We start from the raw sequence: 15815 nt of genomic DNA on the forward strand, positions 1-15815 counted from the left end.
TGGAGCTGCGTCAGTTTCCATTTTCCCACCACATTCCGCCCAAGTCTATGTACAGTTTACGCCGTGGCTTTTTGGGGCTAGACGATGACAGGTACCGGAGCTGTCAATCACACCGCAAACCCTAACCTGCCACAGCGTGATTGGCAGCTGCGGTCCCATGACCCTGCCCGCTTTCTTGTCTCTAAAAGCCAGATTTTACATATGCGTCAGTTCCGACATCTGATAACAACAGCCAATCAGAACGCAGGCGGCATCCTGCGATGGCTCGTTCGGCGTGAGCTTCCTGAGTGTGATTATGAGCACGCAGGTGCCTGGTTGAGTCTGAGAGGAATTAATTTGTGTTCTGTTGTTGCCCAGCAAGCTAAAAAAGCCATTCCCTTCTGCTTTGTGCTCTGTGTTTATTTGCTCTATAATTTTCAGTCTGTCCCTCCACTACTCTTCGGCCCCTCCCTCTCCTCTCTCGCTCCGATGCGTTCTGCAGCAGCACGTGACGTGGCGGCTGCACATGGCCCGAGCGTGTGAGAGCGAGAGCAGGAGATTTCAAAACATGCAAAGCGAACACTCTTGGCTCACTCTCCCCCTCCAGCATTTCTCTCCCTCTCTCTCCCTCTCTCTGTGCAGTGTTACAGAGTGCAGCGTCAGTGTCTTGTTTAACCCTTGCCTCCCCAGCACTAATCACAGCGTGCATGTGAAATCGCCAGCTGCTTCAGCGTGGCGTTGTCCTGCTTCTCTGGGAGAGACAGAAAAACAGAGCACCGTCCACAACCATCTTCTAATGTACGGAGTGGACGTAGCTATAGCTCGTCCCTGAGGGTTTCTCTGGGATTCTTCCAGTCTAGACGCTGGTATTTGGCTTGAGTTTGAGGTGAAGCTGCTCCGCGGTTGCGGGACAAAACGGCTCAGCTGGAGAGTTCATGTTATTTTGTTGCTCGGCTGCGGGCAGTTTAATCAGAGCTTTGATTGTTTGTCTACATCAGAGAGGGACTGTGGTTTTGTAGGCTGCCATCTGCCTGCTGACCTCGTGATTCCATTCTGGCCGAACAACGTAAACACTTAATAGGTGAGAGCCCCGGAGAGGAGGAAGACACCATTTGGAGACCACCTGACACAACTCGTTCCCTCTCTTTAGGGGCCATGAGTCAGGGATTTCAGAGTGAAAATACTCTGATGCATATTTTATGACGGCTGTTTGGCGCCTATCAAGAGACAAATTAACCATGACGACAGGAACGCAGAATTAAAACATGTATTTTTTATTTGTGGCACCTGTAAAGCTGTGGGACAGAACACTGCGTCCTGGACTAGAAGGAGCGAGTGGCAGAAAAGATGGCGGACCTCCGCCTCTGCAACTGACAGGACAGGACAGAGCGGGTAAACGGAGGTTAGCTGAGTGCTAACCGTTAGCTGAGCGCTGAGCTTAGTGGCGGTCCCGGTAAGTAAGTTAGAGCATTGCTTCTTTTTTTATTCACACGTGAATGAAGGTTGGTTTCAGTTTCCGTCACAAAAGCTGAGAATCAATTAAGAGAGTTAAATTAAGAGTTAATGATTCCTGTGTGAACTCATGCTCATTAATACAAAAGTAAGGTAAACAATTAAGTTCACTAAAGTGTTTATTTGTGGTTTCTGGAACAAACGGCTTGAGTTGGCGGTTTTGTCTTAACGTGCTTCGTCACGTGTCTCAGTGTTAATGTGGTTGTGGTGTTTGTTTACACACACCTGACAGCTGGAGATTCAACCGTGGCGAAACATAGACGCCATGTTTGTTTGCTCCCGTTTCCGTCGTCAGACTCTCGGTGCGTCCCGGCCCGTCGGGTTTGGTGAAGCCACCGGCCTCCGAGCAGTTATTAGTGATTAGTTTTCCCCGTTTCTCACGTGTCGTGTTGCCTAGAGAACATTTGCGTGCTTGTTTAGTGTTTAATAATTACAATCACTGAGCAGGTCGGCACGTGTGGAGCATCACGTCAGAGTTAAAGGAGCTCATCCGTCCTGCTGCAAAGGCTCATGGGAAGTGAAGCTGGAATGACTTTCTGATGGCATGAAAACCTCGGGACTAAACACCACGGCCTCACGGCACAGCCGAATTCTATGTGCTGTATGTTGTAAGAAAATTACAGAATAGAAATAATTGAAAATAAAATAAGAAATAAACATTTTTTTGCCACTGAACAAAATATTTTGAAACGACATAAAACATTAACGTGGAACATCAGTATTTCAGCATTTAGTTTTAATCTTACAAGTGTAAACAGTTGATGAAATTAATCATTTAATGAATGATTGTCTTCGGTTTGGTTGGATGAGTCGTTCCATGAAAGCTGCTGTTGCTGCCCCGTCCAGCTAACTAGCTTACCGAGATTGAGCACTTTAGCCCTGCTAGCCACCTCACTACTATTGCTAGCATTAGCTAAGCCTAGTTCCTGGTTCGCACAGAACCTGGCTAGCCTCCATACTAGCATCTGTAGACTAATATTTGCTTTGCTATGCTAACTGTAGTGCCGATGAAGTATAACTTTTTCATTATTCAGTGGCACTTTTCTTCAGTGCACGCGACATTTGCTGAGCTTGGTAGCTAAGCTAACGTCAGCTAACAGGAGGGAGGGGTCCAGGTAAGCTGCACAAGCAGCCAGGGAACGTCCTCTCTCTGGGAGGCAGCTGAAGGTGTGACGGCGAATCTTGGTGGTTTTGATACGGTAACGTTTTCCAACAGCGCTGTACCATGGAATCCCCACACGTTGAATAAATGACAAATGAAAAGTTTGCTCTCCCCCCTCGACCCCAGACCTGCCTGATCGTCGGGGTTTCACTCATCCACTGATTCATGCTCCCATGCAGGAAACGGAAACCTATTTTTAAGCCGCGCGTCGTCCATCACAGTGAGAGTTGCTTTTGCTTGTTCATGTTTGATGGTTGACTTAAATAATATTTTATACTTCGATTGAGCCTTTTGTGTGACAGCATGTTTGCTGAGGATGGATTCAAGTCCAATAGTAACTGTGACTGACTTGATTGGCACTGCGCTTCAGATGCGTTGGTGTTCCCTCAGTCCTAAAAATAGATTAGAGAGGAAATGATCCTCCCTCATGTAATTCATGCAATTACTCGCGCTGTGTAAACATGACTTATGCCGATCCCCATCTATGACTCAATCAGTGCCTTCACATGCACAGTTACATTCCACTATTATTCCAGAAATGACAGGGTTCTGAGTGCTAGAACGGTTACGTTGGTTGGATTAGCAGATGTGAGCGTCCCTGATCAGGACACGCGGTAACTCCTGATGTCTGTCGGCTTTTAGGAGCGTTGCTTGTTCGTGTATGCAGAATACGAGTCAGAAGGCGTTGTGTCACACAGACGCGATTGTTTAGGACCAGATCAGTAACTGTGCTAGCTCAATGCTAGCACGAAGCCAGCTAACAAGCGCAATAACTCCCGTTGAACTTCCTGGAAAACAATTCAAGTCCTCTTGACCCTTGAACGTGTCATCGCCACGTAGGCAAACAGCACAATAACACTTGGCATCAGTCACGCGAGGAGAAATGTAAGAAGAAAGTCTTATAGTTCACAACAGTTTAACCAGACAGGAGGGAAACAATGATAGCCAACTTTAGTTCCATCCTGAGCCTCGTCTGCACGTAAACTCCTTTGTCGGAATATTGTCGTTTTCGGAAGGTCAAAAAATGGAAGAAGAGTGGAATATGAAGTGCGTATAAATGTACTGCATGACCACTTGACGGTTCCATCAGGGAAAAAAAACCCACACCGTATTTTTATCGTGAAGCTAAAGCAGACTGACTGCTAACAACAGCAAAACTGTCCAAAAGTGTCAGCTCACAAAGCCTCCACTACAACCCGCGTCTTCCCCATCCAGCCGTGGGCTCCGAGCTGGAAACGGACACGGGTGAGGACAAGAAACCTGGTCCAGACAAAACGCTGCTTCATCCACGCACTTTTCACCCAGCAGTCTCATTTTACAGCAGAAGTATGCTTCTTCAATGATGTACAGTTTATTTGTCTCATTATCTTCAGTATTTGAGAAACAAACAGGTGAACATTTGCTATCAAAGCAGTTTCGAACCGCAGCTGCAGCTCATTCTGTGTTTTCCTCCCTGGAAGCCACACATCTTTTTAGCCAAGGATGAATTCAAATCAAACCAAACATGTGCATGTGGATCAGATTATTATTTCCAGTCTACTTTCCATCTATTCCTCCGCTTAGTTCTCCCTCTCTCTCCCCCCCTCTCTCTCTCCTGCTGCCGCTCTGTAGTAACACTTCAGCTCCACCACGACCTGAGGGATTTCTGGCTGAATGCATCATGCTCAACCCAATCACGTGTTCATACTTCTGAATAAAGAGCACACACTCACACACACACACACACAGTAAAAGCCAACATAGTTGCATTCAAATGCTGAAACAAAGAGGACCCTCATATGCATGTTGGAGGTTCAGCAAGAAGATGCACACTCACTGGCAGACACACGCCGATGATGTATATTCATAGACACTCGCAGAAGCAGTCAGGGCAGATATGAACACACACACACACACACACACACTAACAGCAGCACTATTCTCTTTCATGCATCTTTATTAAGTGTTTTATTTTTGTTCTTCAAACGACGCTGGAGATTTCATTCAGTGTCAAGCGTCTCTTCTCTCATGGTTTATGACTCAGTTCTCCACTGTCGTACTGTTTCTGTTTCTTCCTCGCCACCTCCAAACTCTTCCTACTGCTTGCTGATAGCAAGAGAACACAAAATGAACTGAAACATAAAGCTGAAGCAGCGACATCGCCTGAATGCTCAGTAAAACGTTTCTCCCTCCTGCGACACGTCGTCGTGGCTCCTGGATGCAGGAAGAGCCAGCCACGTACATTTAGCTTGAAGCTAACAGAGACTGACAGCTAAAATGTCCAGGGGGACAAAAAAAAAATCTAATTTGAAAGAAACACACTTTTTTAGGGGTGAAATATCACTTCGAGTTCTGAAGCGCCAACAAGTGGCTTTATAAATTCATGTTGTGTGGCAACAACACCTGACCAAGCTGTTCTGGTGGTAGCTCCGCCCCCTCCGCCACTCTCAGGAGTGCCACGGGTGACTTCCATGATCACATGAGGGGTCGTCAGCCACAGCTTGACCCCTGAATCAACACCTGAACTAAACAACCAATCACATCCCCTCAGCCCGCGTCTCACCAGCAACATGAGGAGCCCGACCAGCGGCCCCCATCTTGCTTCCACTGGGCGCGTCTCTAAATTCGAGACATTCACCATAACAAATTGTGCAATGTTTAACAACGTGCTTCAGAATACGAATGTCCTCATTCTTCATGGCGCCAGCAACCTGAGAGAAACTTCAGTGAAACCCCCTGAAGCGTAATAACCGTCCATCAAGAGGCCTCGGATGTCGGAGGAGAAAATGTTCTCCCACTTTATGATGTAATTTAAAAGTTAGCAAACAGTTTGAAAGCCCTCAGATGTGAAAACCGGATCGTTTGTCAGTCACCACTTCCATGAGGCTTCGATGATCAGATTCAGACGCTAAAACCTAAAAATAGTTGGTGAACAACTCGATGACAAGAAGGATCTACTCGACTTCCTGGTTCGCACTTCATCCTTCCTGCAAGTGTCAATCAAACCGCCCAACATCCTCAAACACAATCTGTCATCGATCAATCAGTTGCCGGCAGATTAGCGGCGGTGACCGTCAACATCTCGAGAACGACTTTGTGCTTCCAATTAGGCTCGTTTGGAAGTCGCCTGACTTGAATCCCAGAGAGAGAAAAGGCTTCATGTGATATTCTGGCAGTTCTGGTTCACATCAAACGCAGCGGAGAGGAAACTAAATAATGAATAGACACCAGATGAAGAGTGGCAGCTGGAGAACGCAGAGGTGGGCGGAGCCTAACATTTGGCCCACAAAAACAGGCAATTTTAAGGGGGAATGTATTATATTTTGTGCCTTCAGATTCATTAAAAATGAGGGGATAAGTTACAACTTGTTCCCCTAATTTAGCTTTTTGGGGGGGAAATAGAGGTTAAAAGTAGTTCCTAAATTTGGGGGGAAACGTTATATTTTGTGGCCACAAAATATATAAATTGTGGGAACAAGTTATGTCTTGTTGGAACATCTCAAGGACAAGTGGAGGGAACAAGTTTGTGGCCTTCGGTCTCTGCGGTCGCCTCAGGACTCCGTAAGACAAAAGTCTTTTAATATGGAACATAAAGAATCACCGTTGACGTCATTAATGACTGAACTCGTCAATAATTCAATCAGAACAGATCCAGGTGGGACAGTACCGCCACGGTTCCCCGCTCCGAGTCCTCTGCTGACTCACCGTGTAGACACTCAGGTCCTCCCATCATGCCTTGCTGCGGCTGCTGTTGAGGTGGTGGCGGCTGTGGCTGGACGGTCTCCAATCCCAGGAGGGAGGAAGAGGACGATGAGGAGGACATGGAGGAAGAGGAGGAGCAGGGGGGAGGGGAGGAGGGAGGGCACTGGGAGCTCTGGTTGGGCACCGCCGACTGGGAGCTCTGAGAGGAAATAAACCAGAACGCTCATTTAGTTTGTGGTGGAAAAACACTTGTAGAAATGGAACGTGAAACTTGAACATTCAGACATGTTATTTTGATCTCTTCAACTCATAAAGCCAGCAGGTCGCCCGTTCACGGTCAGCGGGGCAGGAAGAGCAGCCGCGCTGCTCGCTTCACGCCACCAGAAACCTGTTCTCATAGAACTCAGAGCGCATTTGTACATCTGCTGCAGCTTGTTGTTGTCCTCCATGGACGTGGACGCAAAAACTACAGGGGGACACTTCCACCTGACTTGGTGGGCTTTGCCAAGAAATAACCTGCTAAAATTTCGGGTAAAACTGTTTGGACCCCCAAAAACAGCAGCGGCAGAGCCCTTCCAGTGCAGGGTTCCCTTCTAAATGTCTTTTATTAGCGTGAAAGGCAGTTCAGGTCAGTGATTCACAGTAAATGCGTTCCGGTGCTGTGTTTGTCCTTGTGTCCGTAGCCCTGCCAGCGACTCCAGACAATCAGAATTGGTCATACAGGAAACTTGCAAGTAAAACTGCCAAACACCGGTAAAACCGCCGCTTCTCCCTCTTCTTGTAAATTAACATAAACCGCATCCTCTTTTTGGTCTCCTTCCTTGTTTGGTGATCCGTGTCAGTGCAAACATTTCATTTCTGACTCTTTGCTTTGTTGAGGTAAACTAACCAGCTCGACCACTTAATGCACCGTACCAGCACGGGCGCAGGGCGTGTCTGTGTGTCGGCGTTACAACTCGTGATGTGAGTGTCTGAGTTTTAGTCACTGTGACAAACACTGAATGAGAAAAGGAATTTTGCAGGATGTATTCAGTCTCACTGTTCATCACTGATGATGTGAACCGAAAGATTTTACACGTTACCGTGTGTGATGCTGGTTTGCTGACACTAATGTTGCTCTTTACTTAAGTGTAAGTGCAATGGTTAGAAGTTCAAAGCTAACATAATGCTAACGAACAAGCATAACAAAGCTAACGTAATGCTAACGAACTACACTGCAGATGCTTCTGCTTTGGCGTGATAATATTTCCAGTATTGCTCGGCCTCTTGTTAGCAAGAGGCTAAGCTATTGTAATGCTTCAAAGTCAAAAAGAGGGAACCGGATGTTCAACAATGTTAACTTACTCTGTGGTTCTAGGATTCATTCTTGCTCATTACTGTTAACAAGGCATACAACTGTAGTGAGCGAGCTAACTAGCTTACAAAGATGAGAAAAGTAACCCGCTAGCATGCACGATTACGTGCTAGAAAGCAAACAGGTGAGGCTTTTCATGGCATGTTGATATTATTATTATTATTGTTTTGAACAATAAAGTTTTGGCTAACACATAAAACAGTTTCCATCCTCTCAAAAGAAGTGTTGTCCATTCCTCCATGTTCTCCCTCTCCTCCTGTTGAGGGTGGTGGGGGTGGAGCCTATCCCAGCAGCCTTCCCCCTGGACAGCTCACCAGTCCATGGCAGGGCCAACACATAGAGACAGACAACCATTGGCTCTCCCAGCCACGCCTACGGTCAATTTAGAGTCTGGATTAACCTGGTCCCTCTTGATGTCTTTGGACTGTGGAGGAAGCTGGAGTACCAGAGAGAACCCAGCAGGAACAGGGAGAACATGGAGACTCACCCAGAAAGACCCCGTGGGCTCCACCCACAACCTTCTTGCTGGGGGCCACAGGGAGGACCACTGCTCCACCGGGCCGCCCAGAAGTTTTGCTTTTCACTTTTCTGTATTTAGCTGCACTGAGGATGTTAAAGCTAATCAGAGAGTGTTGGTCATCCAGGTGAATTCTGGTTCTTACCTGTGATGGAATCTGGGCACTGGTGGAACTGGGCCCATTGCTGTGCATCCCCATGCCGTTCTCAGTCAGGAACTCCTCCAGGTCCATGTACTGCAGCTGGAACAGACCCCCATCACAGGGCAGGGTCCTCTCCCACAGCAGCGGCCCCAGGAATGCAGACTGGGAATTGGGCCGCAGAGCGCCAGAACCCAGGGCTCCTCCCAACCCGCCGGGCCCTCCGGTGCTGATGCCCATGGAGTCCTCATCAGAGTCCAGGGGTTTGTCTTTGTCTGAGGAGAGGGACAGACCAGATGCTGGTCAATGAGGTGATTCATCCTGGGAGGGGCGTTGGTCCTAGCTAGCTGAGCTAATTCAGCGTTTATTAGCGCTTCAAACACAAGAAACCACAAAAACAACGAACGTTCCTCAAACATTCGCAGTATCTTTCTACCTTAAATGTGCGTATCATCATGCATGCAAGCACAATGACGATTTTTATACACTCAAATGTTTGACTAATTATCTTTATCTCATGTTCTTCTAATATATTCCTGATTTACGTACCAGCATACATTTATTTCACGTAAATAAACACACGCGCCTCTGGACCTTCATCCTTTTTTGCAATCTTTTCTCATATTTCTATCGGGATGTCTCCTGTTCCAGTACTTGTATGCTTCCTTATACCTTGCATGTGTACTCGTTTATTACTTTTTCCCTCCGATCTATTTTTGACGTCCCGTGTTTCGCCAGTGTGGGACCGGTAAAACTACCTGAAACAACGTCACCTATCTGGACCATTTTAAGACAGAGCAACTGAATTCTCGCTCTTGCCTCTTGAGAGTAAATGATGAAGTACTTTGCTTTCGTGTAGTACTTCATCTGAATCAAACCAAGTGTACTCAAACGAGCCGCGTGTGTTCTTTGTGTCTCCGGAGCACTTAGTTGCGATCATTGAAAGGCAACTATAAATAAAGTTGACTTAACTGACCCTCCACTTTGACCTCCTGCAGAGAGAGAACGCTCGCCCAGTGGAAATATAGATTATTCATGCATCAATGCACCGCGGCCGGAAAAAAAGAAACGCGAATCCTGCAAATGAAACCAGCTGCATTGAGAAGCACCCGAAGTGTTCCAGCTGGTTCCATTTATGAAATCAATGACCCACTGGATTGAAAAAACTCTATAAAATAGGAATAAAAGAGTGTATTTTGTTATATTTTGCTTTGACGGGGGGGGGGTAGAACAAGAGAGGAAGGAGGGAACAAAGTGGAGACGCCGAGGGAGAGCATCAGGAAATTTAAATTTAAAGGGATTAAAGAACATAAAGCCACCAGAGATTACAGCAGGAAAACAGCAGGCAGAGATGGAGGGAGGGAGGAGCGGAGCGGGCCTCATAATCTCTGCCTCATCATCATCATCATCATCATCGACGTCGCTATTTCACTCATCGTCCCCGGCAGCTTCCTTCAAATTAGCGCAGGATTTATCATCGAGGAGACAGAGTAAATTATGAGGAGACGAAGGTGGAGACGTGTACCAGGGCGAGAAGGTTCCTCGGGAAGATGTCCTGAGCGCAAAGAACAACAGAACCAGCCGGAACTTGGGAGGCCAGATTATTCAACACTGGATGTCGTGTTCTGGTCCTGGAGCCTGGAAAACCTCCGAGCGCTCACCAGCCTGATGAAAGTCTCACTTAGGCTTTAAAAAGACAAACTGCGTTGCTTAGTTTCGAAATTTTGTATCGAAAACTTGAAAGCCTGTACTGGCGACGTCTACATCACCTCCACCTCCGGAGGAATACACATCACCACGTGGAAGGTATACTTTTACTGACAACTCAATATCAAACACTTCACCACAGCAGCATTCTGGATGAGCACTTTTGGCAGAGTACTCTTTTACTGGGTATTTATACTCCAGTCACGGAGGCGCGTAAGTCTTCCTCTCCTGCAGCTAAGTGGCTGTCTCAAAACAGTCTGGTCACAAACTTCCGTCACTGATCAGTTGGGAAAATTAAAAACAAAACAAAACGAAACAAAAACCAACACGACACGGTGTTTTCGTTAGCTTAGCTGCAGCCTTTTACATCTTAGAGCTACGGACTGAGCTATGGGAGCCCAGACAGGACAAAATGGCCGCTGCTCCAGCTCTTACTACATTTTCACATGTAACTTTTATAAAGGAACACGCCAGCTTTTCGTTTTGATCGTCCATCGTCCCCAGAGACAGAGACGAGGTCGAGGCCAACGCTAGCTAGCTAACCTGCATGCCCAAGAGAGGGACATAAAGCACAAACCCGTAGAAGCGACACGCCTCCATCGCTCAGTCGGCTCTGATTTTGAAAAACAAACTGGAGCCACAAAAACGCAACAGCCACCGTCACGGTCCTCCTCGCTGCTTCTGCTGCGCCGACCAAAGGCCGCGTACGAGCTGGAGACCTCACAGTGGGCGCTGTTGGCTCTCACCAGCAGGTTTATCCCGATCTGGAGAACCTGCATGCGTTCAGGACCAAAACGAGGGGGAACAAAAACTCCAGTAGGAACTAATTTGCACATAACCATGTTTCCTGAATGAGCCCCTTTGTTTATTCTGCTTTTCTTGAGTCTCCTGCTGCCACACCGGTGCTTCTGGTCTCACCTGCCATACGGCGTTTTATTAATTTGTCACAATTGCTTCTTTTTTAAAAATCTTGCAGAGACGCATCGGAAGAGTGAAGAAGAGCGGAAATGGAATAGAAGATCAACGCAAATGTGAGAGGATGAGAGAATGCACTGTAAAACAGAGGGAAATGTAAATGAGCAGAGGGACTGTGAGAGTGGAGGATGATGGGATGAGAGGACGTGAAGGGAACGTGTGAGAGGAAAAACTAAAGAGCTGCGAAGGAACGGGGGGGGGGGGTGATGTGCTAGATGGAGAGTGGGTGTTTGTGAAGGCGTCAAACAAAGCTAGCCAGGGAGGGGGAGAGGGCGAAGGAGTGAAACACTGGCTTGAAGTGGAAAGGTATCCAGCTCTGTGGGCCGCATCAACAAAATATCATCTTTTTTTGTTGTTCTTTTTCCACAGCAGCCCCTGAATGCATCACCCATCATTAGGAGAAGGAGCGGCAGCGCTCGATGGGTGCTGACAATGAGGTTGCCGGGGCTTCTAAGCTGCTTTGCGACTCCATGGAGAGCCTGTCAGCCGCGCTCACCATCATCTCCTCCTCCTCCTCCTCCTGCACAAGAGATGCTGCACTTGCACCCAAACACCACCAGGGGTCGCCAGGCAGCGTCTCTGTTGTCCCCTCTCGTGTGGATTTTACTTATACTTGTGAGGACAGCTCAGGGCAGACAGATTTGGAGGTTTGGACGTAAAATCAGCATCAATCCTCCAGAGAAATACGATGCATGCTACCTAGAGAGTGTGTGTGTGTGTGTGTGTGTGTGTGTCGCTGACTGGGAGTTATGACATCTCCACAGCAGAGAGGAGGAAGAGGAGGCAGCAGCCTGCCTGGTTAATATTTGTCATGGCAGCTGGCGGATGATGGGAAACAATTCAATCCCACTCACTAATCTCCCTCTAAACACACCAGTGAATTAAATTTAACACACACACACACACGCACACACACACACACACACAGACACACAACTGCTGCTGCAGCTCGGTGGCAGCAACTCTCCTCTCTGCATTTAGAACTCAACCATCCTCTCCTCTTCCTTTCTACTGGATAGTTGCAGTCTAATATGAATCCACCCAGCCAGAAGGAGGGAGGCTGGAGTGTTAACTGTGTGTGTGTGTGTGTGTGTGTGTGTGTGTGTGAGTGAAATAACACCTACCCACTCAGTCGCATGAACACACAACTGAATAATCACTGTCACCGGCTCTAGAATGAGTTTCTATCACTTTATGACAGCAGGGATGAAAATATATGGTGCAACTTTGTAGTCTGTGTGTGTGTGTGTGTGTGTGTGTGCTGAATTGTTTTGAATAAATGTCACAAGCTGACACACACATACATGCATAAAAAGAAGCTGGATTGCATATTAAATGGTAACAAAGCGCATGTCTGTATGATATGTAAAGGTGATAATATGGCTTTAAGACACACACACAAAGACACACACACACAAAGACACACACACACACACACACACACACACACCTTTCATCTCGCAGCAGTCCTTGGTGCCTCTCTGGTCGGCCTTGATTGGCAGCTGGAGCAGGGACTTGAGGTTGGTCATAGAGGTCAGATGGCCGCCTTGGGGGCCACTTCCGGCCGGGTTGCTGGCCCCGAACTGGGGGCTGGTGGCCCCGGCAGGGAGATCCGGAGGCAAAAGCTGAGTGAGGGGCCTTGACATAACTTCCAGGAGAGGAGGAGGAGGAGGAGGAGGGGGAGATGAGGGGAGGAGGGGGAGAGGAGGAAGAGCAACCTGCAGACTCGAGAGTTCAAGATCAAAATAATCCAATTAGGGACGTGACAGGCGCGCGGCGGCGGCGGAGGAGGGCAGGTGCGCGCGCTCAAGATCTCCACCTGAGGTCCCGCTGTTCCATCCGCCCATCAAGAGAGAAGACGACAGGAAGAGGGTCGACTATCTCCAAAATGGCTCCATGGCGATGTGGAGAGTCTAGTTCATCCTCCCGGAGCCCGCAGGAGTTGCTGTCACGCGTCTCCCCCCCACCCCCCACGAATACACGCACCCGGGGACCGAATCCTGGAGGAGCAGAAGCGAGTTCGTGGCCGGGTCCGGTCCAGGTCCAGGCGCTGGCTGGCTCTCCCGCTCGGCCGGAGGATTTCAACCCGTCGGAGGGGAAATAAAATGAGAAATAAACGTCTGAGGGTGAGAAAAGAAAGCGGATTAGAGTCGCGGCGGCGGGAGAAACCGGAGAGGATGCCGGGAACAAGAAATAAACTTACGGTCAAAGTATAAGAGGAAGGAAACAAAGATCCCCCAAAATAATAAAATCCAGTCGTTAGCGAGCCAGATGGATGGTGCTGACAGCTCTTTTTTCCCTCTCTCTCTTCCTCTCTCTCTCTCTATTTTCGTCGATTCCCTCTCTCTCTCTCTGCCAGTCAGCTGGAACCAACACGGGCCCTTCGCATGACGTCACCGCTCACGGGGGAAAGGCACTAGGGGGCGTGTATCGTTTGCATACAGAAGCCACGCCCCGCACAAGCAACCAGCCACGCCCCAATATTTTTTTGCTTTACTTCTACGGTGCTGCGTTCAAGTACGCGGGAAAGCCGGGAGAAAAGAGGAATAACAGCAGTAAACTAAACTAGACAATGATTCACGCGCCGAGGACACGGCTGTTGTTTTTGTTTCTTTAGTACCAGAAAAGGCAAATTTGATTCAAGCTTTTGCTGCTGTCGCACCAGACACCAGAGACTAGACGGTTCCTCCCCTAACCGGGACCACCAAGATCCAGGACTGGTCCCGGTTAGGGGAGGAACCATCTCACCCCTGCTCTTGTCGGTTTTAAGTCCAAAATGGTGGAGGACGCTGCATGCTAACGGTCAGTTCGCCTTTCTTCTTATTTTGTCATCACTGCTTGCTCAGATGCTCTCTGGCGCTACAGGTTGAACCGCAGGGGCCACAGCAACACGGCGTACCATCGTTCTCTGTCCTCCCTCTACATGCCTGTCAGTCCACTGCGGGTACAAAGTTCTATTTCTGGAAATGAAACAATACCAACCGACTTGCTAGCAGGTTAGCATAGCTCACAGGTTCTGATACCTTAAAGTGTTTCAACATGCTAACGTGCTAATAATTAAAGTACAAAAACAACATGGAGGCCTTTAAACTGCTACAACACTGGATCATCAACTCGTAAAATCACCTCCGGTCTTCGTTTCACCCACAGCCCCTGAACGCAACGGACATTTCCATTTCAGAGGGCGTCGCCTCCCAGGACATCAGCCAATAAGCGGGAGGCAGCTGAGCTCGGGGCCACGCCCACGCCAGAGGAACCCCTTCCTGGGCTGACCCTGAACGCACCGCACCCCGCGTGCGCTCTGCAGAGTTAAAACTCCAGATGACACGCGCGGTCCTGAGCTCTCACGGTGTTTTTGTGTGAGTGTGTGTGTGTGTGTGTGTGTGTGTGTTGCCTCCGCCATCGTTATCAGATGCACTCGTCACGTGAGGCGTTTCAAGTCAGACAAAAACAAAGCACAACACACGCGCGCGCGCTCCGCTGGGCCCGCAGAGCTTTGAAAGCAGAATTTGAGTCAAAACTAGTTTCCGTTAAAGTTTGAGACATGAATAGCGTGCAAAGAACCCGTGACGTCATCGTGTGTGTGTGTGTCCATCTACTGCGCAGCACGTGATCGCACGGTTACACTGACAGCGGCCCGGTAGAAGGCGCCGGGGACGTCTGAGGTTCTCCTGTTCTCCTGTTCTCCTGCTGCCAGCCACCACCGTGTGCCCCTCGCGCTCTTCACGCCTGTCAGGAGCACGTGGCAGCAGCACGCGGACGCTGTTGCCTACCGGCGACTCTGCTTCGCCGTGATTGGCTGAAACTGGGTCACTCGCGGGCTCCGCCGGCGTCTCATTGGTCAAAAATAGGTCACAGGCTCCGCCCACTGGCTTCCCCATGCTATGGCCGCGTGACAGGCCAGTGTGTGTGTGTGTGTGTGTGTGTGTGTTTGTATACATAGGCGTAAATACGACATGTAAAATACTACAAATAAAACCCAGCTGACTGATGACCTGAGACACCAGTGAGCCGCTGATCACGTGAAGGATAACCTGAAGAGTTGAAGCTGTGTGGGTGGAGCCAAATCATGTTCAGGCTCCTCAGGGGCCGGGATTCTGAGTCTGTAACCGTCATCGTGGTCATCATCACATTTATCACTATTTTCTATTTTCAAAACTTCATTGTCCTGTGAAACGATCTCAACAGGTTCTGTCGCGCCGCGGCTGCCTTCGCCGAGCAGGCAGAGGTTCCCGGATTGACGAGAGACCATCAGGAGAGAGTTGAGTCGGAAATGACGAATCGTGAACTTTAATAAACACAGCGGCTCGTGTGTGCGTCTCTTTGCCCCTGCAGACGCGGCGTCACGCCTGCTGTTTGGTGTCGTGTTAGCACGGTTGTGTACGTCGGCCTGACAACAGCCAACAAATGAACCCTTTCACGGTCAGAGGTGAGACTTGACGGTCTCCTGCTGATGTCAATCCCAGGACTCACGGCTCCTGACACTGCAGCTGCACGGTGGGAACAACAGTTCCTGGAAGAAGCTCGGAACGCCTCCGAGTCCGGCCCGACGACAAAGTGCTGCCAAATTTGTAGTCAGTGACAGTGTGTGACAGTGTTGAGGCCAGAATAAGCTCGCTCACACACACACGCACGCACGCACACACACCCTGACCGCAGCAGCGTGCGCGGGCTGGCACACATCGGGGAACTAGACTCCACAAATGTGAGATTCACGGCAGTTTTGAATTTCAATTGTCATCCTCCAGACTCGGGAGGCCATCAGACAAACTGCACTCAAATGGCGCCA

General features: G+C 48.8%; 1 protein-coding gene and 1 long non-coding RNA gene across 4 annotated transcripts in view; one reads left to right on the forward strand and one right to left on the reverse strand.

The window, feature by feature from the left end:
• Nucleotides 1–14748, reverse strand: part of LOC147240305 (hepatic leukemia factor-like) — a 29810-nt gene extending 15062 nt beyond the window's left edge. The window contains exons 1-4 of one of the 2 annotated variants that reach the window (XM_086193472.1): nucleotides 13230–14748; nucleotides 12477–13146; nucleotides 8351–8619; nucleotides 6338–6533 (exon numbers count right to left, since the gene is read on the reverse strand). In XM_086193472.1, the coding sequence (XP_086049598.1) occupies nucleotides 6338–6533; nucleotides 8351–8619; nucleotides 12477–12672 (661 nt within the window). In that variant the 5' untranslated portion in view covers nucleotides 12673–13146; nucleotides 13230–14748. Of the gene's footprint in view, nucleotides 1–6337; nucleotides 6534–8350; nucleotides 8620–12476 lie in introns of both variants that reach the window. The other variant, XM_086193473.1, reaches the window with a different exon arrangement.
• On the forward strand, nucleotides 990–11748 carry LOC147240306 (uncharacterized). 2 transcript variants are annotated; one of them, XR_015111245.1, is made up of 4 exons: nucleotides 990–1060; nucleotides 1275–1432; nucleotides 11028–11082; nucleotides 11396–11748. It is a non-coding gene; the product is annotated as an uncharacterized LOC147240306 (long non-coding RNA). The 2 variants fall into 2 exon arrangements; XR_015111244.1 differs by having other exon boundaries at nucleotides 1027–1432.
• Nucleotides 14749–15815: the final 1067 nt, after the last annotated feature.

The sequence above is a fragment of the Aulostomus chinensis genome, chromosome 22, assembly GCF_037954235.1.
Source record: "Aulostomus chinensis isolate RoL2024-O1b breed Wild chromosome 22, RoL_Achi_v1.0, whole genome shotgun sequence".
Taxonomy (NCBI): domain Eukaryota; kingdom Metazoa; phylum Chordata; class Actinopteri; order Syngnathiformes; family Aulostomidae; genus Aulostomus; species Aulostomus chinensis.